Raw genomic sequence first — 26,759 nt, forward strand, 5'->3', positions numbered from 1 at the left:
ATCCACCATTCAAGGAGCTAGATATCAAATCAGAGACTCTGCACCTGATAGAAGAAAAAGTTGGCTCCGACCTACATATTGTGGGGTCGGGCTCCAAATTCCTGAATAGGACGCCCATAGCCCAAGAGTTAAATACAAGAATAAACAAATGGGACTTACTTAAACTAAAAAGTTTTTTCTCAGCAAGAGAAACAATAAGAGAGGTAAATAGGGAACCTACATCCTGGGAACAAATTTTTACTCCTCACACTTCAGATAGAGCCCTAATATCCAGAATATACAAAGAACTCAAAAAATTAAACAATAAGATAACAAATAACCCTATCAACAAATGGGCCAAGGACCTGAACAGACACTTCTCAGAGGAGGACATACAATCAATCAATAAGTACATGAAAAAATGCTCACCATCTCTAGCAGTCAGAGAAATGCAAATCAAAACCACCCTAAGATACCATCTCACTCCAGTAAGATTGGCAGCCATTATGAAGTCAAGCAACAATAAGTGCTGGAGAGGATGTGGGGAAAAGGGTACACTTGTACATTGCTGGTGGAACTGCAAATTGGTGCGGCCAATATGGAAAGCAGTATGGAGATTCCTAGGAAAGCTGGGAATGGAACCACCATTTGACCCAGCTATTGCCCTTCTCGGTCTATTCCCTGAGGACCTTAAAAGAGCATACTATAGGGATACTGCCACATCAATGATCATAGCAGCACAATTCACAATAGCTAGACTTTGGAATCAACCTAGATGCCCTTCAATAGATGAATGGATTAAAAAACCGTGGCATTTATACACAATGGAGTATTACGCAGCACTATAAAACGATAAAATCATGGATTTTGCAGGGAAATGGATGGCATTAGAGCAGATTATGCTAAGTGAAGATAGCCAATCCTTAAAAAACAAATGCCAAATGTCTTCTTTGATATAAAGAGAGCAACTAAGATCAGAACAGGGAAGAAGAGCACGAGGAAAAGATTAACATTAAACAGAGACTAGTGGGGGGAGAGAAAGGGAGAGAGAGAGAAGGGAAACTATATGGAAATGGAAGGAGACCCTCATTGTTACACAAAATTACATATAAGAGTTTGTGAGGGGAAAGGGGAAAAAAAAACCAAGGGAGAGAATTAAACAACAGCAGATGGGGTAGAGAGGGAAGATGAGAGGGAAGGGGAGGGGGGATAGTAGGGGATAGGAAAGGTAGCAGAATACAACAGTCATTAATATGGTATTATGTAAGAATGTGGATGTGTAACCGATGTGATTCTGCAACTTGTATTTGGGGTAAAAAATGGGAGTTCATAACCCACTTGAATCAAATGTACGGAAGATGATATGTCATGAACTTTATAATGTTTTGAACAACCAATAAAAAAAAAAAAAGGATTTGATAGAGTTTAAAAAAAAAAAAAACTATCCACCATTGGTAATAGCTTGCTCAACAATAATCTTATAACTTTTATTTATTTTATTTTTAAAATAGACACATTTATTCAACATCATAATTAGACTATTACATTTAGCAATCAACAGTATGGGTGCAAAAAAAAAATGAAGTCTACATTAAAACCTTTTGTTGGAATACTACACTTTCCACAGAACAGAAACTGAAATAACCTGCTATACAATTAGTTACAAATACAGTCCTCGAGTTTTTTGCCCATACACATGAGCATTGTCTAACTCATGTCTTCTTTGTAGCACAGAATCCCTGACATCACTATGCTTGGCTGAGTTCACAAATCTGTTGTAACCTATATCTTCCCTGTCATTTACCGGGCTCTTCTCTCTTGCTAATCTTTGTTTCCTGGCAGTATTAAAACCTTCTGCCACTGCTACAGCTACTGCTGCTGCTGGAATCTGCATAGCCACGTTGGTTTTGTAATTTAGCAAAGTATTGGACTCCACCACCATAAGGTCCAGAGTTTCTGCCTCCAAAGTTTCCACCCTTCTTGGGTCCAAAATTTTATGACTGGTGTAATTGTCAAAATCTTTGTTGCTTCTACCACCTCCAAAATTGCTTCCATCTTTACCAAATCCATTGTAGCCATTGCTACTGCCACCATATCTACCATGACCACTAAAGTTTACTCCATAACCAAAATTATCATTTCCACCAAAACCACCTCCAAGACCACCACCAAAGTTTTCAGAACCACTTTGATCTCTTTGGCTAGATGAAACACTAGCCATGTCTTACTTTGACAGGGCTTTCCTCACTTCACAGTCGTGGCCATTCACAGTATGGTATTTCCGAATGACAATCTCATCCACAGAGCCATGGTCATCAAAAGTTACTAAAGCAAAGCCCCGCTTCTTTCCGCTGCCTTGGTAAGTCATGATTTCAGTAACTTCTATTTTACCAAGCTGTTCAAAAGAATCTCGTAGTGATGTTTTTCAGTGTCTTCTTTAATGCCACCAACAAAAAGATCTTTTTCACAGTTAAGTGGGCCCCAGTCTTTGGAAATCTCGAGACAGCTCTCTTTGACTTTACAACTCTTCCATCACCTTGTGTGGTCCTGCATTCATGGCTGCATGCATTTCCTCCACAGTGACAAACCCAAAGCCCCTGGAGCACTAGTGTTTGGGTCTCATTACCACATAGTCCCTGAGTGTTCCCCATGGCTCAAAATGGCTTCTCAGTTCTCATCAGTTGTTTTGAAGCTCTGCCCTCTGATGAATAGCACCTGCAGCTGTTCAGGCTCTTTAGGTGACTCTGATTTAGATATGAGACTTTAATGAGGCTTGGCGTCATCCCTGGGCAGAAATAAGCTAACAAACATATCCTTAAAAGAATTTTAAAGAAGTAGTAAACACCACCTTCTTAGGTTTGAAATGTTAAATTTTCCTGAATATTCCAAATCAAAATACCATAGCTTCGTTTCAAACTTGAATGCTCTTTTATGTCATGAAGAAGTCATCTGATTGGTTACTGTGTGGTGGAAAATGTGCTAAGAACAGGAAATGCAAAGATGATGAAGATACTATAACTGTTTCTTGTAAGCTTCAAGTCAAATGAGACAGACTTATGGATACAATTAAAATGCATCATAAGTGCCATAAATGCTGTGAAAGCAAAGAAAAATGAAAGCTACCTGAATGACTGAGGTATTGAAATTGATGTCTGAGCTGGTCTTCATAAACATGAATGTTCGCTACCTGGAGAGGACATTAGAATAGTTAGGAAGAGAGAAAGAACAGCATAAATGATCTGGGAGCAAATATGCAAGAGTATGTGGGTTCAGACTTCTCAACTCATATCTGCTTGGAGAACAGAATTCATGAGGAGAGTGACAAGTGTTAGGACTGAAGAAATAGGCAGGTGCCAGGTTATGGAGTATCTTATGTGCGTGTAAGAAATAGGGAGCCATTTAACAATTTTAGGTCAGGGTGAATAACTAGGTAATTCCTAGAATAAATTCAAGGCCTAATTTTTCACTTGTATTATGAAGTGGAAGAGGGGACAAGGAAAAGAAACAAGACTCTGCCTCAAAACAAAAAATAAAAATGACTGGGGATGTAACTCAGTGATAGAGAGCCCTAGGGTTCAATCATTAGTGGAAAAAAAATAAAAATAAAAAAAGAGACAAGACCGGGCTTTGATCATGATTAAATACATATGATGAGATATGATGGGCCCTTCTTTTCAAAGTCAAGTACTTTGGTGTTGGGAAATGTGAAATGACTAATAAAGGCAGGAGTTATAAAGACAATGATGAAGAAAACAAGATTTTCAAATATAGGAATCTGTAGGCTTTAGCTTTATTTAAAGAATATTAAGATTATAAAAATTACTTTATTTCAAAGGTGAAAATATAAAAACCACTTACATATAAAATTTAAGAGTACTGAAGCATCCAAACTTTTTAAGTTCTAGCTTTATAAATTTACTTAAACTTTATTGAGGCAACATTCATAGACATAAATATAAAGAATAGTAATCCTTAAGAGGATTAAAATACAGGGGGAAATAATACATTTTGCCATTGATAAAAAGCACAGAACTATTTTGTGCAGTGCTGTGGACTCTTACAACCTTCTCCACTGCAAAGAGGACCATGCAGAGTCAATTCATGGTTATTGCCAGTGACTGGAGAAATGGCTACATGACCTATTCCTGACCAATAAGACATTAGCAGACACAAGGAAAAGTTTACTGGGAGAACCTCTGAGAAAGAGTTCTTCAACTCTTTACAGAAAAAAAAAAAACTGTTTTTCTTCCTCTGGTTGCTACCAGATCTGAATGGATCCATGGAGGAGCTAGAGACATCGTGCTATAAGCCCAGGAACAAAGCTAACACTAAAGATGGCACAACAGAGAGAGGGAAAGGACCTGGATTCCTGACAGACTCTTCCCTACTTGAACTTGCTGTTGTATGGAATTGTCAATTTCCTTATTATCTAAGCCATTTGAATCATGGTTTCTCTGTTACTTGGAGCTCAAAGTCTCCCAACTGAAACAAAAACAGCTGAGAAAAAATAAAAATTAACAAATGGTTATGATGTACTGGATGTTATCTAAAATTTTTCCTTTTAGAAAATCAATCTCATTTACAGTCATTTTAAAACTTCATTGGAAGTTTACATAACCCCTTAACCTCTGTATTGTTCAATACTTTGACACTCATATCTGACAATCTGTCCTCTCACAAATGATTGCTGACAAAGGCAAACAGAAGAGAAAAAGAGTAGCAGCTGAATCTATCTCTTGTTAAGGTGCAAATAGATAGTTTCTATTTTACAGATGACTGCAAGGTTGTGGCAGGAAACTCTTCCCCATGGGAGCCCACAGAGATGGCACATGAAGGAAAGAATGTGACAATCTTTTAACAGTCTTTAAAAATAAAAACAAGTTAACACTTTCTTAAAATGAATAATACATCCTTCACTTATTTGCCTCTTGGCCATATTAGGAACATTCATATACATTGGGGTTGGGGGTTAAAAGGGATTGAACTCAGGAGGCACTCGACCACTGAGCCACATCACCAGACCTATTTTGAATTTTATTTAGAGACAGGGTCTCACTGAGTTGCTTACTGCCTTGCTTTTGCTGAGGTTGGCTTTGAACTTGTGATCCTACTGCACAGCTAAAGTTATAGGTGTGTGCCACCACACCTGGCTATATTTTTTTAATAAACTTAAAAATAGTGCATGCAGTGTGCTAAATATAGTGTTTGGCACATGGTATTATTAGCTATTATTATTAGCAGTGCTCTACTTAGCGATCAAAATACTATGCTAAATGTAGCATAGTGTCCCAGTGTCTTTGGAGCTCCCACTCCAAATTACTTGATTTGTAATGAATCTTCTTGCTTCCTACAGTTTGAGCTTCGCTTTATTCATCAATGCACTTGATTTTTTGTTTGTTGTTTTGGTTTTTGGTGCTGGGACTTGTGCATGCTAGGCAAGTGCTCTACTGAGCTACTACTGAGCTACACCCCCAGCCCTTATCAATTACACTTGAAATATTTAACCTCAGGCCTAGAACCAGCTTTTCTTTTTTATATACAAGCAGCCACTTTAGCATTTCTTATCACAAAAAACCCATATGAGAAAGGTGGCAAGCCTAGGGAACTTCCTGGGCGGAGAGGTTTTTCTGTCAAAGCTGGCAGTGTTTGCGCATCCACCATCTTCAGAGTTTGACCATTGAGTTCAACAGTTCTGCAAAGAGGAAAGATATACCTGAGTTACCCAAGCTGTGCATGCCCTATAACCCCCTTCAAAACTTGTGCAATCCTTTTTAGACAATTTTTTTTTTGTTTGTGGCAGCTTATGTTATATAACTTGTATTTCAACACTATGTCAGTGAGGTGTGATCTATCTTTTAATCACAGTGGTAGAGAAGAGTAGTTGGAACAAAGACCATATGACCTATAAAGCCTGAAATGCCATCTGTCCCTTTCCAGAAAATGAAACATACAAATCTATACTAGGCAATATAATGGAGGGATAAAAGAAAAAATATGACATCATTTCTGGAGTTGTAGCAATTGTATCTGATGGAAAATAATTGATTTTTTATATATATATATATGTGTGTGTGTGTATACTTTACATATGTATACATATATGATATTTCTTATATATACATATGTATATATTTACACACACACACACACACACACACATATTTTAGGTACCAGGAATTGAACTCAGAGTACTTAATTACTGAGCCACATCCCCAGCCCTATTTTGTATTTTATTTAGAGACAGGGTCTCACTGAGTTGCTTAGTGCCTCACCATTGCTGAGGCTGGCTTTGAACTCACCATCCTCTTGCCTCAGCCTCCTGGACCACTGGGATTGCAGGGGTGAGCCACATAAAAAATGACAGTCAATAAAATTTCCTACTTGTAACTTTCATTTAACTGTATAATTCCCTTTTCTCCCCAGGAAGGATACATTCATTTTCTTAGGTATTTAGGTAGAATGTATTCTGCTATAGTGGAACAAAATCAATTTTATTTGGCTAACTCACAGTAAAATTTATGTTTTCTGTGTTTTTTACTATTGGAATTAAAATTTAAAACTGAGCCACATCTCCAGCACTTTGTATTTTTTAATTTTGAGACAGGGTCTCTCTAAGTTGCTTAGTGCATTGTTAAATTGATGAGGCTGGCTTTGAACTTGAGATCCTCCTGCATTAGCCTCCCCCGCCTAGCCACTGCAATTTCAGGCATGCACCATGGCACCTGGCCATACAGTATTAATGAATAAAATTTAGTCTATTTTAGTTCTACTTATAGTTACTTTCATAATTCTAAATTATGCTTATATCTGTATCTTTTTTAAATGCTTTTTTATTAGAAAAAAATTAGCACTATTTATTTATTTATTTTTTGCTGTGCTGAGGATTGAACACAGGGTCATGCTAGGCAAGCACTGTATCACTGAGTCACATTCTAGCTCAAGTTAGCACTTTTTATTGTTGAAAACTTAGAAGACTAATGTCAGAATTACATTTATATCATAAATGTAATGTATGTAATGTACCTAGAACACTTATATCTTGTATACAATGAGCACTATAAAATTATTATATATGATCATTATTCAGATAAATAAATATAACAAAAGTAACTTGCTAAAATGTACTTTTAATATTTTGATGTATATTTATTCCATATTTCTGTTTGTATATTCTCACATATTTTACATAAATAAAAATGATATAGTATACATATTTTCTTAAAACTTGATTCTTTTCCCCTTCATCCATCCTCATATTTGTTGAAAATTTTAACATTCATTCACTCATTTTATTGGATACACAGGATTCCATGATATTGGTACATTAATTTATTTATTTAATCCTCCACTGATATATATTTTCCTGTTTCCAAGTAGTATTACTATATATTTTTCATTATTAACGATCTCTCACTCCCTGTCATTACTAAGGATCAAGGAGAAGAAAAAATGGTCTCTATATAACCTGGTTAGATGCTTAGCTCTGGATTCAGTAATTTAAGACATATCAGTAACACACTCAGGATTGTGCCCAAGACTAACAAGCCTGCATTGTAGTTGAAGTCAGTTCACAGGTGTCAGTTTTTGTTTTTTAACATCTATATCATAACAATTTTTAGATGGGGGTAGGAGAGGAAATTTCATGACCATCATCAGGAAACCACAGATAAAAATAGGTCTTAAAAAATATTTCTAAATGATAGAAGTTAAGAGTCTGTTCTGCATGAAATGAAGGTCCTGGCATGCCTACTCACAAATGTTCCAGAAATGCTTTTGGTTATTCTAGACGTGCTTTTGGTGAAGGTAGTTTACTACCTCGGCTTAAAGGTTAACCTGATCATTGTGAATTAATACTGCTATAAGTTGAGGAACATAGCAAGATACTTATACCATCAGGTTATATTGTTTAATTAATTATACATATATCTAAAAGATGCTGTAAGTATACTCACTGTAAGCCTAAAGTATGCTGATTATTTCCACATCAGGCTGGGCAAGGAGAATAGGTATTTATTTGGGGATAGCAGCTTGTTTCATATGCTCATTCATTTTTATTTATTTGGTTTTTGGTGTTTGGGGATTTGAACCCAGGGCCTCATGCATGCCAGACAAGCTCTTTACCACTGAGCCACATCCCCAGCTCCTGTTTCATATTTTGAGGATGGTAACATGAAGATAAGGTAATAGAAGACATATTTGTCAAGTTTCAGGAAAAATAAAGTAGGGAATGAGCAAGCAACAGATTTGACAAAATTGGGGATAACAGGAAAAAAATATGAGATAAATATAAAATACTGCTTTTATATTAAAAATATATTCATTCAAATATTAATTAAATACTTATAAGTCAGGACTCTCAATAGGAACTATACAAAGGTTGTTCAATTAAAAAAATTATTTTTTAGGGTTGTCATTGCTTAGCTCTCTGAGGTCATTAATATGAGCAAATATACTGCATACGCATCAAACTTATCTGGGGTATACTTTGTTTTTTCTTTTTCTTTTTGTGGTACTTGTGGTCAAACCCAGGGTCTCTACCATTCATTTTTAAATTTTATTTTGAGTCAGGATCTTGCAAAATTCCCCAGACTGATCTCAAACTTGTGATCCTCCTGCTTCAGTTTCCCAAATAGATGAGATTACACAATGCACCAGCTCTGGGATTCTTCTTGTAAAATATAAACAAAGAAAAGTGGAAGTAATATGTATTCATTAAATAAAAGTGAGGAGAACAAAAAATTTTCCATAATTTTACCAGTTTTCCAATTGAAAAGCATGAAATATGTGATCAGAATGCAACAGAGTCTGCTAAATACAACAGCAACAACAAAAAATCACTTAAGAAATTGGGCATATTTAGCTTGGAGAGAAGACAATCCAATCATCCTTCAAACATGTGAGAGTTAACCTGGGGAACATTAGATATTTAGCATCACCCCAGATTATGGCTGACAAACTCAAATGAGCCCGGGGCCAAGGAGAGTATATATTCAAGACCAGCAGGACAGGCATAGGGCAACAGAGTCAGGAAGGGATAATGCAGAACTAAAAAGCCAAAAATAGACAACTAAATGATCCACCTAAATAGACAACTCTAATCCAACTCCAGCTAAGGGAGAAAACTAACCCAGGGTTGCTGGAGTATTCATTTTTTAGGGGGTAGGGAGTACCGGGGATTAAACTCAGAGGTACTCAACCACTGAGCCATATCCCCAGCTCTATTTTGTATTTTATTTAGAGACAGGGTCTCACTAAGTTGCTTAGTGCCTTGCCATTGCTGAGGCTTCCTTTGAACTCATGATCCTCTTCCCTCAACCTCCCCAGCTGCTGGGATTACAGGCGTGCACCACGGTGCCCCACAAGTATCCATTTTAAAAGAAAAGCTAGAGGGAATGTAGCTCAGGAGTACAGTACTTGCTTAGCATGCACACGGCTCTGGGTTCTATCCCCAGCATTCACATACTTGTGTGTGCGTACAAACACACACACACACACAAACTAGAAATTGATATATTTTAGTAATCGTCAATTCATAAATGTTGCAATTAACTTAAAAACAAAAATTAATAGAGTGCATGCCAACCTCCCCTACCAGAAAATGGTTGCATATGTGGGAATCCTCTACAGGCATAAGGTAGATTTTCCAACCTCTGTTCTAGGGAATAGAATTAAGAACAAAGTAAAGATACAGAACACAGCTGCCTTTAGGAGGTTGTGGGTTCCAACTGAACTCAAAGAACCAAACTGAGCTGAATGGCCTTGGATGAGTCTCCTAAGACACTTCCACCTCTACAACCATTAGTTATTTCAGAAAGCTTTTTCCTTATCAGCATCAGACATGAATATGCTAAAAAGGACTCATTTTGAAAGCATCTAAATGAAAATAGAGAAAAGTATTTGTTATCTAAATATGCATTATTTATTATTGGGGGAAAATGGTTTGAACAGTAGGAAAATGGTCAAGTAAACCATGGTATTTTATAAAACATGCAACCCATTAAATATATCTACAAAAACCATGTAGAAAGAGACTTGGGAGCTGGGTGCAATGATAAGCACCTATAATCCCAGCAACTCAAGAGGATGGAAGCTCAAGGCCAGCCTTGGCTCAAATAAAAAATAAAAAGGGCTGGGGACATAGCTCAGTAGTAGGGCTTCAATTCCCAGTATAAAACACACACTACACACACACACACACACACACACACACACGGATATGGGAAAACCTGTAGATCTTATAGATCCTCTTTTTTCCTGTGAGAGGTTATATAATTATAGTATTTACAAAGGCATTGGGCGGGTGGGGGAGGCTGGGGTTGTAGCTCAGCGGTAGAGCACTTGCATAGCACATGTGAGGCACTGGGTTCAATCCCCAGCACCACATAAAAATAAATAAACAAAATAAAAGTATCATGTCCACCTACAACTAAAAATATATATTTTTAAAAAAAAGCACTGGGGAAAATAATGGAATGCATGGTACCCAATGTAAATATTGCTTGTTTGTGAAGGATAGGATTTTGGAGAAAGTAGGCTTACTGTACTTTCTCATGTTCCATTGCTAATACTCACTGAAAACATCACACAGATAGCATGTGTGAAGATGGGAGATGATGGTAATATTACAAACTGTTCATTTTTTTTTTGTTCTCCACTATGAGAATAGTCACTATGAAAAGAGATCCTTCCAACACATACAAGACAGAATCTTAAAATGTTTGTATACCCAGCTCTGCAAGCCTCAGCCATTCTTTGGTACTCTGTTGAATATGTGCTTTTATAAGATGTATTGACTGGGTTTTAAAACCAATTCAAATAATCCGACTAGCAATACATTTCTAGCCATTTTGTCTTACTCTAACCAACAAAAAATTATTTTAATGCTGTAAGAGCATCACACCCAGCTCACATGGAATGGTATGATATTTTGTAGCAACCCACACATACTTAATGACAATTATAAATAGGTATGTTTTGCTTTAGAGACTGTGTTACCAAGAATTATGTCATTTCAGAGGAAATAATCTAAATGCATTGAGTGGATTATGATTATCCAGTTATTCTGAAACACAAACTATCCTCTAAGATAACTGCTGGTTTGTGTTCAAATCTTTCACTTTGGACTCTCTGAGTAAGTTATGCTTGTATTCATAAGTATCCCTGAATATTAAGAACAGTTAGAATTTGAAATAGTTGACTTTTTATTTTTTGCCCCCTCTCAAAACTCTCTATTCTGATAAACACCAACAAGTTCATTAAAAGTCTGAAATGAACAAGGAAAATCACTCACTTGGAAAGTAATCCATCAGGTCCTGAAGGTTTTACAAGGTACTTATCCACTTGCTTGTTAAATAAGTTATATGGTAACTGCAAGCGCTTGGTGACGTTATAGAGGTTTAAGGCATACAGAGTTAAATCTCCTTCTTTATATCTTGGGCTAAAAAGCAAATAGGTTAATTTAATAAAAATATTTATCTAATTTAAGCAATTAAGAACTTGATTACAAATATGATCATGGATACTAAGTATCAGCATCCATAATGATGATGGGACTATTAGTATCTTCTTTTTATAATATTAGACCACACATGTGGTCCTATTCTGAAAACATAATTAAAAATATTGCTCTTGGGAGCTGGGGGAGTAGCATGTGTGAGGCATTGGGTTTGGTCCCTCGGACAGAACAAAAACAGAAAAAATATTGCTCTTCATACTACCATTTTTGGAGCCAGACCTCTAAAATCTTTACTAATTTGTCAGACTAAGTTGTTGGAAAGCCAGATAGACCACCAATTTTTAAGTATAAGAAGGCTAAATGATAAAAAAGTAAATTTCATGAGTTCATATGAATTCAAATTACAAACTATATAAATAGCATCTCTTCCTATCTCTATGAAAAGAATGAAATAAACAGGAAAAATTAATCTATGGACACATTTCAGAATTCATCCATTCAAACCATTCCCTTACTACTTCCTAGTGGGGCCTCTACCCTCCATAGTATTTCCAGTCACAGAAAATGGGAAATGGAGGTGGATTTTTTTGCTAGAATTAGTATTAAAGTACCTTTCTATCAGGATGATAGATTGAAACTGAGAAGAGAAAATCCCTGGGATTTAGGAATATTGTTTGCTACCTAAAGCCACACTGCAGGACTATAAAAGTCTTTCTAGGGCCTCTCAACTCTAGAAATTATGGTGGCAATTTTGAAATTAAGATTGTTGTTTTTATTGTTCCCTTTCTTTTGATTATTTTTCTTCTTCTTCCTTTGTGTTTCTTAGGTATGATAGGAGATAAATACATTAAAATTGTTTATTCATATTAATTCTCACTTATATTTATACTCATACACTTTTAATGAATTAATGCTTACACAAAAGTATTTATATTTTCTTATATTTTTACTATCCTTATATATTAAAACTTGGTATATTTCCATTATAGATTATGACAATTAAAATCATTATCTAAATTTTTATTGACTGTAAATGCCTACATTTAAGCAATTTTTTGAAGTTAGATTCTGATATCATATCACCATGAATGTAAAAAAATACAAAGAATGAAAAGGACCAATGACACAGCTTCGACCCTCTGTGTAGACAGATAGCAACAGGGTGTTAGTATAGGATGTTATGTGCTTATGGATTAAATCTTGTAGGTTGGCTAACAGCATGCTTCACACTTACTGGTTGGCGTTTGTGCAGTGAAGGTACACTCGAACTTTGCTTCTGTCTGGGCCTTTCACACTTGCCATGAACACACTGGTGCCAACCAATTTTTTGAACAGGAGAGACAGCCAATAATCCTAGTTGTGGTGGTTGGGGAGGGCAGGGTCAAAAATAGAACTTTACTTATTTTATTAACAAAACTAGTGGCAAGCAAATAGCTATCCTACAAAGAGTAGAACTGTTATCCTGCATATATGTAAATAGGATTATTTCTTTCCTCCCTTCCTCCCATGTGATCCTCCCTTTCCTTCTATATGATTACCTTGAATCTGAGGGAAATACATTATTTGCAGCTTTGTGTCCCTAGAGGACTTCCAAAATTCAGAGAGTCATAGCCACAGGAAGACATATTTCAAGAATGCAATCAATTGCTCAGAAAGTTTAAATATTCTTGGTTGTCTTTCATCCAAGAATTCAAGGTAAAGCTCAAACCAGAACTTTTTTCGGGGTAGTGGGGTGTACTGGGGATTGAATTCAGGGGTGCTTTACCATTTAGCTATATCCTCAGTCCTTTTAATTTTTTATTTCAAGACAAGGTCTAGCTAAGTTACTGAGACTGGCCTCAAACTTGTAATCTTCCTGCTTCAGCGTCTCAAATTTTTGGGATTACTGGTGTGTACCACCACACTCAGCTTAAACCAGAAATTTAAGACATACACATCCACAAATACACACATACACAAAGAAGATTTTTTGAAATAAAACTTCTAAGACAAAAGTAATTTCCTTTAAAACCTGATAACCCTCCTAATAAAACGATGGGTTAAGCAATAATCATTATCTATCAAGATCAAAAGAAGAGAGAAACATTAAGTACTTCCAGACAGAAAAACACGACATCATCTGTGAGGAATTCTTGCTCCCTCAAAACAGAGCTTGAGTAAGTTCACGTTTCTAGGTATAGCTAACAGTTTACAGGAAATGGGAGCAACAAACATGCTAAATGATATGACAGGAATAAATTTATTAAAATCCAGAATGTGGGAAACACTTTTAAAATAACCCACCTAGTTTCTTTAATTGATAAATTACATGGACAAAAGAGAGAAAAGAGAACCTAAAGTTGAACAAACATAGAGACATATCAACCAAATGCATTAGGCAGACCTTGTTTGGATTCTGGTTTGAATAATAAACTATTAGTAATATTTTAGACAATAAGGAAAATGTGAAACACTGATTAAATAGAACTATTCAAATAACTCCCTCAAGAATTTTTTCTTAGAAAACAGAAATCCTCAAATCCATTTTAGATGATAGAAATCAAAGTCATACTTCTCAGGGTTACATTTCTATTATCCTAATATTTATGTATATAAATATGTACATATAAATTAGGATAACAGATGTATAAGATGTATATAAATAAAAACTAGGATAATATGTATGTATATAAATTAGGTAAATATGCATCTATATAAATTAGCACTATATATATATATCTTACAGGTGGCACTTTGGATAAACAAAGCTATATTTCCTCACTTGGCAACAGATACAGTTAGAGATAGGATGAAAATGAGACTTCATTCATAAATATCTTGAAGCTGATTAACAAATATTCAATTCTTAGAGTAAGTTTTTTAAAAGAAATATATGGCACTGGCTCATTTTAAAGCTAAATAAAATATGATTTCATGATATAAAAATTTTGTGAAGCTTTGGGCACTATAGAAATTTTAACTTTGATTTGTTTCACAAACTTTTTTTTTGGGGGGGGAGGGCAGTGCTGGGGTTTGAACCCGTGGTCTTTTACATGCATGGCAAGCGCTCTACTACTGATCTACACCCTCAGTCTTGCAAAACAATTTTAGATAAAAGTTTGTTATCTTGTGAGATGAGTCATAAAATTTTCAAATGACCCTTTTTAAAAAGCATATCCAGGGGCTGTGGTTGTGGCTCAGTGGTAAGAATGCTTGCCTAGCATATATGAGGTACTGGGTTTGATCCTCAGTACCACATAAAAATAAATAAATAAAATAAAGGTATTGTGCCTATCTGCAACTAAAAAAAAAAGCATATCCTTGGTCAGGTGTGGTGGTACACGCCTATACTCTCAGCAACTTGGGAAGCCGAGGCAGGAGGCCAGTCTCTGTAACTTAGTGAGGCCCTGTCTCAAAATAAAAAATAAAAAGGACTGGGGCTATGGCTCAGTGGTTGAGCACCCCTGGGTCCAATCCCTAGTACTGAAGGAAAAAAAAAAGTGCATCTACTCTATGCTTCAAATGACCTGCATTAAAAAGAGTTAATTCTGGCTCCTGATTTCTTTTCTAGTCACACTAGTTTCCTTCCAACTCATCATCCCACAATTTGACTATTTATTGTGAGGACTGTCTATAAATATAAGGGATTAGTATTGTCAACAGATAAGAAGGGCTCTGAGCATACTTTTATCTTCTCATAAAAATAGAAAAATAATGGTCACTTACAGGCAAAGGTTCGAAGTTTTCATCTACTAGGTGGTAGTTTCCAGCTCCAAAGAGAACCTGCCTCATCACCACTTCTATGCCCATCTGGGCTGACAGGCCCAGTTTATCCAGCCACCTGGGGCAGAGAAACATTCAGCTTTGTTTAGGTTTGAAAACAAAATCCCTCAATTCTAACTACACACAATCCTGATTTATTATTTGTCTATTTGGGAGGAATTAATGGGAACTTAGATGAGTGGCATTAATTATACAGAAGCCATTCCAATGAAATGCACTGTGTGCAGAAGCACATCCTCCCTCACGTCTCCCCACACCAGCAAGATGACACATCCTTGAAGGCCACTAACTTGCCAGGAGTCCCTTTCAGGGCAAGGCAACTTCTACAAAGCAGAGGAGACAAATTCCCACCCCAAGAGACAATTCCTCATCCTGTGCCTGACCCCTATATACACACTGTGAGAGGGCTGAAGAAAAGGCTGTAGCCAGCAGAGATAAAGATGGAGAATAAGTAGAATCACAATTAAACTCTTAGGACGTCTCCTATCATACCCTGTCTGTACCCCCACCATCTACACCCCAAGTCTTTCATTAATGGTAAAACCAATGCCTCTGTTCTTCTCTCTATTCTTATATTATATCATAAGATTATAACCATGAAGAAAGAAGTGGGTGGGGAGAGGTAGGACAGGAGAGGAAAGAGAAAAAATCTCTATGAGGACACAGAACTATAGATAAGCATACTCAGGAAGTTATATACTGAATGTAAATACACCATGGTTTAAAGCAATCAAGTTTCTGGTGTTGGCTAGTGAGGTGATTCAGCAAATCTTTAACTTCACTGGCAGCCCTGCGCTGTGACCTTATATTTTAGACTCTAAACTTCTTGGGAATCTATAATACAGCTAGATACTCTAAGCATGCTTCTCAGAGCCAGCACTCCCGATGCTTGTTTTACAGGGAGTGTTTTTACATGAAGGACTCCTGTGACATATTTCTAGGCCACAATTAAGGAATATAATGTCTAAAACCATTCATCCTTTTAATGATTAATTTGGGACATTTGTTAAAGAGGTCCAACAAGCTTTAACAAGTGATTTTCTTGCACCATCTGGCACAAATTTTGGTGCTTCAGCCACAAAAACTGTCTTTGTTCTGGTTTTGGCTGACACTAACAGGATGGAGAATGGCTGCAATCCGATCCCTGAGGCCAGTGCAGTTTCACTCACATAAAGCCAGCTGCAAAGGTGTTGGACAGCAAGGGTGCGCCTCCCCCATACGCAGAGCTCGTTTCTCCTAACCAGACCTTCTTGCTAGGCCTGGTCTCCTTAACCACCTATGGGAACAGGAGAGTCTCCATGGTAATTGCAGACAAGCTGACCAATTGTGGTGTTGAAGATTAACAGCATCCAAAACCTTGAATTTCCAGACCCATCTGTCCTACACAGTTACAAAATAGTTCACGGTCATTTAGGTCTTAAACAATTTTCTTTTATTGGAATACTAGGGTATGGAAGGAATATAAATATTCAGTATTATAGTCTATGGTAGTTAATTAGACTATTGGAAGTGTTTTTTAAATTTGTTCTTTTTAGTTATAGTATTTTTCATTTCTAATAAATATAAATGAGTAAGATCCAATGCTGGGGAGGAAACCAAAGGCTGAATAAAACAGTGCTTATTCTCCAAAATTAGAAAAGAAAACATGTGAATATATATACCTATGAAATTTAGAACTAACTAGACTACAAAAGAAGAACTCTGGTTTTATATAAAAAACTTAAAAAGACTATTACCTGGAAAATTTTTTGCACGGATAAAATAAAAGTGTCCAGCACATCAGGGTTTAGAAAATCTTCTTCGGTAGCAATGCGTCCATTCAAATAGTAGCTAAATTATTCAGAAAATATTCAAAGAAAAATAAAAAACTTTACCTTCTGCTCTAAGTCAATTGCCAACCTTGTTCTCCTTCCTATCTTGCTCATCCCCATTGTTAAAAAAATTTTTTTAAAAGGCAGAAATGCTGCTATAAAGGAAGGACCAAGATGAAAAGGGAACAAGAGGAAGAGACCAGTCTATCAAAAAACTAGAAATCAGTTCCTTTGTCTTAAAAGGATACAGTCACAAGTACAGGCACTTCTGGATTTCCTGGTTTTTGGCAAGCAATTGGTTTTAGCTACTTTTATATTGTATGTGTTGGTTGACAGTATACCTTGATCTTTAAAGATACCACACTATTTAAAATAACATTACATTTTTGTTTTATTCGTCTTAAAATTCTAGTACACTGCTTGAGATACTATTTGTTTCTTATCTGAACTATAAAGCTAGTTAGCAGTTAAGTGGAGATAATTTTTTTGAAAACTGGCAGTAAGTAAAAGTAGCATTATTTTCCTAGTATTAAGAATAGAAGATATACTTACTGATGCCACGTAACCGAATCAATCACTTCTCCACCAGCCTTCAGGAAACTAGAACAAAAATTCTATTATGCTCTCACTTCCTCATATAGATGTACAATGTTTACATAGGGGTTTTATTCCCTAGAAATGGCTTGTTATGATGTTAGATTCAGACAAACACAAAAACTACCTAATTCTGACAACAATTTTTTTCATAGGTGCCAACTAGGTGCCAGAATTCTTGGTATTCTAAGCCAATATTTCCTCTTTTAATAAACCATGTAGGCAGGCAGCAAATTGTGTAATAACAGGTGGTCTGTTGGGGATTATCCCCAGAAGATTTTTTGTGTGGGGAAGTGAGAGATATCAGGGATCGAACCCAGGGGCCCTTAAAAACTGAGCCACATCCCCAACCTTTTTTATGTTTTATTTTGAGACAGGATCTCTCTAAGTTACTTAGGGCTTTACTAAGTTGCTGAGGCTGGCTTTGAACTTGTGATCCTCCTGCCTCAGCCTCCTGAGCTGTGGGGATTACAAGCATGTGGCACCACACCTGGATATTGTTAAGAAAAGTGGTTCTGCATTCTCTAAGTCTTACCTCCTTAGCATTTTAACTGTGTTTCCTCGAGGCTGACCCACATCAGGACCATAGAGTTTTGCATTTTTGAAAGTGGAATTTCTAAGAAGTTTGTGCAGCTCAATAAAATCTTCTCCTAACTGTAATCCATCAATGTAAATCCCAGACTTCTTCCAGAAACTGTTAGGTTCTGAAAGACAGCAATTGTCAAACTAATCACCTATCTAGACATTTTTTCCTAGCTTTAAAAGCTAGAATTTGCTTTAAAAGCAAAAACACAGCAACATATAAATGCAACAAACATTTTCCAAATTGCAAAAACTTACAATTCAAAGTGAAGAAAAGTAAAATCACAGTTATTAAAAAAGATTTTTTTCCATAAAAATAAAATGTTAATTGCATAAATGAAGTATGAGGAGGGCATTGAACAACTTGAAGTTAATAATATTAAACCATTTGGAAAATAGTCTGTATCCAGTATTAAATAAGAAGGAAGAGGAAGAGGAAGAGGAGGAAAATTTGAGGCAGAGAGAAGAGATCAAATGCTTAGCACAATGCCTACCACGGAGCATGTGCTCACTATGTTACATTTCATTTTCCATTTTATAATCAGTTTCATTGGGTAATGCATAGAAAAGTACTAGATTTTGAAAAAAAAATAGAACTAATCATTAACACTTTAGTTGGAATTTATAAGTTCCTTGCAAAAGAGTGAAGAAGGAGACATTCAGGAGCTTGATATGGGTAATATTTTATGGCTGGCAACTTTTAGTCATCTTGAGCAAGTAATGAAAATTGGGACAGGGTTGCTGAGATTAACTGACAAATGGAAAAACAGAGAAAGGAGGGGCGGGGGGAGTGAAAACAAATGGCCTACTTCACAGTTTTGCTGAGTCCAGCCTGCCAAGCATAATAGGTCTAATAGACTCTGAAAATCTCAAGGGAACCTGGAGCTGGGAAGGTTGCTGGCTTTAATAGTTTGCCTCACCTCAAATATAGCATAAACTGGGACTAGTAATGTATTCTGGAATATATAAGACTTTTCTTCCATATATAGTTTCACAAGTTGCATTGCCCACCCTGACCCCCCCATACTGGGAATTGACCACAGTGGTGTACTAACACTGAGCTACTGAGCTACATCTCTTGCACTTCTTATTTTTTATTTTGAGATAGGGTCTCACTAAGTTGCCCAGGCTGGCCTAAAACTCGCAATCCTCCTGCCTCAGCCTCTCAAACAGCTGGAATTATAGACACGCATCATTGTGCCCAGCTCCCAAAAGTTGCATTGTTGAAAACCTGCAAGAATGTGCTAATATTCAAAAGAATGTCATAAATAGGAACAAATAATGCCAAAGGGGAATCTCCTTATTAAAAGTTTCCAGGGGTACTCACCATTGCCTAGTTCCCAAGAAATGTTGTAATTCTTGGAAGAGCAGTAGTCCAGGAGCAACTGAGCATTAGAACTATTCCACTGCAAATCTGCTGTTCTTAGTAATGCATTTAGACCAAAGATCAAGTTCAGTCCTGAGCAATTTGCAAAACTATACAGCATATCCACTGAGCTTCCTAAAAGAAAAATATTACGGTTTAATGGTTAGATCAGCAACATAATGAAGAATACCTCCAGATCTGATCTTCATAATGAGTATTATTTGTTATCAAATCAAAGGAATTCCATTACCAATAAATGACTATAATTTTGTCTATGTTACAACAAAATTGGACAGGAAAATTTAAAAAAAAATCTTACTTCATTTGCTTCAGCTTTTGGAAGTCCTTGGAAGATACAAGAAGTTCTGATCTGGCAGTAAGATTTTGCTCAAGTGACAGCAGGTAAATTGGGAACACCACAATTTATGGCTCAATGCTCAATGCTCAATGTACACAGGCTGGACCATCATCAGTTAGTATAAACCCCATTTTCATAATCTGAACATCTCTACTCAAAACTGAATACAAAATATTTGGGTACTTTAATTATATTTAAAACATTTTTAAAATTCCTGGATGACTTATTAATTTAAAATAAATACAGTTTTACATTAAAAAATGGTCTAGGGCTATAGGGCTATGGTTTCCAAATTATGTGTCAAGATGCCCTAAGGAGTCATAGCAAATCCATGGGTATGCTTCTAAGATGTAGCAAATAAAAGTACAGGACACCTAGTTTAGTTTTGAACTTCGATGAGTAATGAACAGTTTTCATTACATGTCCCATATAATAGATAAAAAATAATTCATGCTAAAAAAGAAAAAGAATTATTGTTAATTTTTCAAAATTCAAATCTAACCAGGCTATTCTATTCACAGGGGAACTGCAGAATCTCTAAAGCTTACAAGGGGAAAACATCAACATAACAAAACATAATAAAAGTTATTACTATCAGGTTGTTTTGAACTAGCAATTGAATAATCAAAACTTAGGTATATTGCTGGGCACAGTAATACATGCACAAAATTCTAACTTCTCAGGAGATGAGGCAAGAGGTTAACAAGTTCGAAACCAGCCTGGACAATTTAGTTTCTGTCTCAAGAACAAAAAAAGGGGATTGAGGATATAGTTCAATGGTAGAACATTTGCCTGATATGTGCAAAGGTATTCTCTGTGGCTTAGGTATGCTGTTAAAAAATTAGAGTCATAAACGCCATAAGTTTGTGATTTTCTATACTCTGCTTTTTTTTTTAACCCATTAGCTAGTTTATAAATCACCTTTTGAGAGTGGCAACAATTATGATATGCATAAGTCCTTGGGATTTTCATGTATACTTCAAGTCATTTGTTATACAGCAATTCACTTTTGAACCCCCTAGTTAAAATATCTTTTATCTATTTGGCAAATTTATACCCTTTCTCTTTAAAATGGGCACTGTGTTTGTTTTGTTTCTAAGTCTTTGGCCTGAATTACTTGGATAACTACAACAGTGAAATCCTAGATTTAAAATACTGCTGATAAAGGCTGCTGAGCAGGAACAACTCTGCAAGCTGTGTCACCTTTCTATCACTGTGGAAAACACTTGAGAAAACACATCCTAAAGGAGGAAATGCTTATTTTGGCTCAGATTCAGGGGTTTCAATCTGTAGTGAAGCAGAACATTGTGGTAGGTGTGGCAGAGCAAAGGTGCCAGAAGGGAGGAAGAGAGGACAAAGGAAGAGAGAACAGAGAGAGAGAGAGAAAGAGTGAGAGGCAGCGGAGGGAGGAGAGGAAGAGACCAAGGGCAAGATGCACTCTTCAAAGGTCCACCTTAGTGACCCCAAGTTCAACGAGGCCCTACCTTCTAAAGCTTACACCACCTCTCAGCCCCAACAGCTGGGGTCAAGCCTTCAACACATGAGACTTTGGGAGGTATTCCAGATCACAGTTATAATAGGTGTTGTGATATTTGCTGTGTTGCCCACTTCCACAGAACTGTGGTGCCAGACATTAGGGTTTGAGACGCTCTCGTGTCCTGTAGCACAATGCTTTACTAGATCTTAGGGTCATAGTTTAAGACAACATGAAACTTGACCTGAACAGACACTTCTCAGAGGAGGACATACAATCAATCAACAAGTACATGAAAAAATGCTCACCATCTCTAGCAGTCAGAGAAATGCAAATCAAAACCACTCTAAGATACCATCTCACTCCAGTAAGATTGGCAGCCATTATGAAGTCAAACAACAACAAGTGCTGGCGAGGATGTGGGGAAAAGGGTACTCTTGTACATTGCTGGTGGGACTGCAAACTGGTGCGGCCAATTTGGAAAGCAGTATGGAGATTCCTGGGAAAGCTGGGAATGGAACCACCATTTGACCCAGCTATTGCCCTTCTCGGACTATTCCCTGAAGACCTTAAAAGAGCGTGCTACAGGGATACTGCCACATTGATGTTCATAGCAGCACAATTCACAATTGCTAGACTGTGGAACCAACCCAGATGCCCTTCAATAGATGAATGGATAAAAAAAATGTGGCATTTATACACCATGGAGTATTACTCAGCACTAAAAATGACAAAATCATGGAATTTGCAGGGAAATGGATGGCACTAGAGCAGATTATGCTAAGTGCAGCTAGCCAATCCCTAAAAAACAAATACCAAATGTCTTCTTTGATATAATGAGAGCAACTAAGAACAGAGCAGGGAGGAAGAGCAGGAAGAAAAGATTAACATTAAACAGATACATGAGGTGGGAGGGAAAGGGAGAGAAAAGGGAAATTGCATGGTAATGGAGGGAGACGCTCATTGTTATACAAAATTACATATAAGAGGTTGTGAGGGGAATGGGAAAATAAACAAGGAGAGAAATGAATTACAGTAGATGGGGTAGAGAGAGAAGATGGGAGGGGAGGGGAGGGGGATAGTAGAGGATAGGAAAGGTAGCAGAATACAACAGTTACTAATAGGGCATTATGTAAAAATGTGGATGTGTAACCGATGTGATTCTGCAATCTGTATTTGGGGTAAAATTGGGAGTTCATAACCAACTTGAATCTAATGTATGAAATATGATATGTCAAGAGCTTTGTAATGTTTTGAACAACCAATAAAAAAAAAAAAGAAAGTGCCCTGGATCCGTGCTATCATTTGAATCTTAAATGTATCTCAAAGGCTCCTCTATTAAAGACTTGGTCTCTAGGGTGGTGCTATTAGGAGGTGGGACCAAGTAGAAGGTCTTTAGGTCATTGGGTGCATTCTCTTTATAAAGGGCTAAGGAAAATATTAAGAGATCTTCCTAGTTCTTGTACCTACCATGCAAATCTAAAGAATGCAGACTTCTTGATGAGTTTGACTCACTCAGAGGAACTCAGAGACATTCACTTATCTCAAGGCAAACACTCCTTCCCTTCTGGGATCTGGCCAGCCCTTGGGGGGATGAAGTGTCCTTGAGGGGATCACTAGATCATGCAGGCTGTTATAAAGGAGATTTCTTCATTCTAACTTGTATTTAAAAAGCCCCACTTGGAATAAGACTTCAGGCCAACTATTACTATAGTTGGGGCTATGTAAAACTGCTCTGGGGTTCTCCAGCTACATGACTTCAAGTGTTGGTGTTTCTCCAATATGATGATATATTTTTCTTCTCTTTCTCTCTTACCTTTCATGTTATTGCTAAAATAAATGCTATCTTGCATAAAGAGAGTGTCTTTATTAATTATTAGATCTGACCTGCCAAATTTGGGAGCTGCAAACACACATAACACTTTAACATTACATCTTGAAGGGAGGTGTGAGACCCCAGTCTCTTCCTCTTTCTCTTTTTTACTTCCTGGTCATGAGGTAAACAATTTTGCTCTACCACAAATTCCTTGACATTGCCATAGGCACCCCCACCAGAAACCTGAAAGCAATGTGTCCACCTAATCAGGGACTGGAACCCTGAGTCAAAATAAAGCTTTCCTCTTTATAAGTTAGTTTTCTCAGGTATTTTTTTACAGAAATTGTAAGACCTAAGACCCAGGTCCAGCTCTCCCACCTATAGACTATAGTATGATTGGGGCAATATTTTTATCCTACAGAACCTACAGAACCTCTTGACAATCCTGGAACAAGCACCATCTCATGCCTGCCCGATAAAACCAAGGTTGAAGAATCACATGTGAAAATTGTTCTTAAATCATAAAATACCCTTACAGGTATAAAGTACACTATTGCCTAGCCTCCAAAGATTATGGCATTTCAAAAAGTCTGAAATTCTTGCATTTTAGAGAATTTATCCAACTCCTACTCTATCCTCTCACTATTTCTTCATTCTTCTAAATGCACTTTGAATTTAAGTGGTGTGAAATTCTATTATACATCTCCCTATAACATAACGAACAGTTACATATTCTAAGACAAAGTCTATATTTCTGGGTTCAAATTCATTCTTCAAATAAAAAGGAAAAAGAAAAAACACCCAGCTCACTTCCTCCCCCAAATAGAAAATACAGTAAGAATACTTTAAAAAAATATAACTGACTCTTTCCCTTGCAATGTACCATGTAAATTCACAGGAAGGTGTCTAACATCCAGCATGGGAGAGGGCGTTGGGGTGGAGGAGTGGAGTGATGAGGAAGAGAGGAGGAGAAAAAGGAAAGCAATGCATGAGATCATAAATATGATGAGTGTAATAATTTTTTCTGTAGTCACACCTAGAATTACATCTGTAATGCTGCTGCTTTTTCCTGCCCAAACAGGTTTACAGTGTGAGTCTATATTATATCATAATGTTTTCAACATCTTCTGCTTAAATAGAACATACCATCTGAGACCACCTGTGTTAGAAAACTTACCTGTATCTTCTAGGACATCTATCTTAGGATGTAGGCCACTAACCAAACAATTAACACACCCTTGCCACAACAAACTGGCACTATCCCTTCCATTGCATGATGTCCCCCAAGCCACTAACCATTCCCAATCCAAGCCATGGATCCAGAACAATGTGTGGAAACACTTATTGGCTTCTAAGATATTTGTCATTATAATGAGTAGCTGCCCAGATTAAACATGATAGGTTTCTATCTATGTTTCCATGACATGAAGACTAAAATTGAGAATTTCAAAAAGAGGTCAAATATTTCTCAATGCAAATGGAATATCTGTATTGGTTATCCATTTTAGCATTGCCAGCATGATGGCTGGAGTTATGCTAACCCAGCTGCATAGTTAGCAAAGGAAGTATATTCAGTTGCTGTAGGAACTATAAAGGTCCAAGTACCAAGGCAGGTAAAGATGTTAGATACCTAACACCTTGATAAGAACAAGATCATGGGAGTGAAGGAAGCTTTTTTAGAAAATGAAAATAAACCAGTAAAATGTTTAATATGACTTCCCTGCAATTGGGAATCCAAATTACCTAATACCATGGGATCTTCTCCTAGCAGGCCTATATCATGATTTATTACAAATGATACCTTACCAGGAGGATTGCAAGTTCAAGACCAGCCTTAGTGAGGTCCTAAGCAACTTAGTGAGACCCTGACTTAAAGTAAAAAATAAAAAGGGCTGGGAATGTATCTCAATAGTCAAGTGCCTCTGGGTTCAATCCTCAGTATTCCCCCTAAACAAACAAACAACAACAAAAAAAGAGCAGTCAGAGAAATGCAAATCAAAACCACCCTAAGACACCATCTCACTCCAGTAAGATTGGCAGCCATTATGAAGTCAAACAACAACAAGTGCTGGCGAGGATGTGGGGAAAAGGGTACTCTTGTACTTTGCTGGTGGGACTGCAAACTGGTGTGGCCAATTTGGAAAGCAGTATGGAGATTCCTGGGAAAGCTGGGAATGGAACCACCATTTGACCCAGCTATTGCCCTTCTCGGACTATTCCCTGAAGACCTTAAAAGAGCGTACTATAGGGATACTGCTACATCGATGTTCATAGCAGCACAATTCACAATAGCTAGACGGTGGAACCAACCCAGATACCCTTCAATAGATGAATGGATAAAAAAAATGTGGCATTTATACGCAATGGAGTATTACTCAGCACTAAAAAATGACAAAATCATGGCATTTGCAGGGAAATGGATGGCATTAGAGCAGATTATGCTAAGTGCAGCTAGCCAATCCCTAAAAAACAAATGCCAAATGTCTTCTTTGATATAAGGAGGGCAACTAAGAACAGAGCAGGGAGGAAGAGCATGAGAAGAAGATCACCATTAAACAGGGACGAGAGGGGGGAGGGAAAGGGAGAGAGAAGGGAAATTGCATGGTAAAGGAAGGAGACCCTCACTGTTATACAAAATTACATACAAGAGGAAGTGAGGGGAAAGGGGAAAAAAAACAAGAGAGAGAAATGAATTACAGTAGATGGGGTAGAGAGAGAAGATGGGAGGGGAGGGGAGGGGAGGGGGGATAGAGGATAGGAAAGGTAGCAGAATACAACAGTCACTAGTATGGCAGTATGTAAAAACGTGGATGTGTAACCGATGTGATTCTACAATCTGTATACGGGGTAAAAATGGGAGTTCATAACCCACTTGAATCAAATGTATGAAATATGATATGTCAAGAGCTTTGTAATGTTTTGAACAACCAATAAAAAAAGAAAAAGAAAAAAAATTAAAACGTGGATGTGTAACCGATATGATTCTGCAATCTGTATACGGGGTAAAAATAGGAGTTCATAATCCGCTTGAGTCAAATGTATGAAATATGATATGTCAAGAGCTTTGTAATGTTTTGAACAACTACTAATAATAAAAAAATAAAATAAAAAAGAGAACTTACTACTGTAGATTTCTGGTAGTTTATTATTCCTTTAATGGTACCTGAGATAGCTCTGCTTTGTGTTGAATTCAACAACAAATCATGCTTATTAAAATTTCAGAGTAGTTTCCTCTCCTCTTAAGAACACACAAAAATGTTTAGAGAACACTAGCTATTAGCACATAAGCTATTTTCTGAGATGTGTGTGTGTGTGTGTGTGTATGTGTGTATTTAAATGTAGTACACAGTAAATCTGACAAACATAAATAATCTATTTTAAGTAAGGTACAGGCATACCTTGAAGATATTGAACATTTGGTTCTGGATTATTGCAATAAAGCAAATTTCACAATAAAGTGAGTCACACACATTTTTGGGGTCTCCCAGTACATATAGAAATTATGTGTATGATATGCTGTAGTCTATTAAGTGTGCAATAGCATTAAAATGTACATAGTTTA

The 26,759-nt window shown here is 36.8% G+C and overlaps 1 protein-coding gene and 1 pseudogene across 1 annotated transcript in view; both read right to left on the minus strand.

Moving 5' to 3' along the window:
• Positions 1–1,499: 1,499 nt before the first annotated feature.
• On the minus strand, positions 1,500–4,067 carry LOC114096302 (heterogeneous nuclear ribonucleoprotein A1-like; annotated as a pseudogene).
• Positions 3,868–26,759, minus strand: part of Hpse (heparanase) — a 36,605-nt gene continuing 13,713 nt past the window's right edge. The window contains exons 4-12 of the mRNA XM_027939804.3: positions 19,511–19,684; positions 18,137–18,305; positions 17,560–17,607; positions 16,933–17,026; positions 16,366–16,472; positions 15,140–15,254; positions 12,669–12,787; positions 11,270–11,416; positions 3,868–5,671 (exon numbers count right to left, since the gene is read on the minus strand). Of these exons, the coding sequence (XP_027795605.1) occupies positions 5,512–5,671; positions 11,270–11,416; positions 12,669–12,787; positions 15,140–15,254; positions 16,366–16,472; positions 16,933–17,026; positions 17,560–17,607; positions 18,137–18,305; positions 19,511–19,684 (1,133 nt within the window). The 3' untranslated portion in view covers positions 3,868–5,511. The remainder of the gene's footprint in view (positions 5,672–11,269; positions 11,417–12,668; positions 12,788–15,139; positions 15,255–16,365; positions 16,473–16,932; positions 17,027–17,559; positions 17,608–18,136; positions 18,306–19,510; positions 19,685–26,759) is intronic.

Source organism: Marmota flaviventris, chromosome 7 (assembly GCF_047511675.1).
Source record: "Marmota flaviventris isolate mMarFla1 chromosome 7, mMarFla1.hap1, whole genome shotgun sequence".
Lineage (NCBI taxonomy): Eukaryota > Metazoa > Chordata > Mammalia > Rodentia > Sciuridae > Marmota > Marmota flaviventris.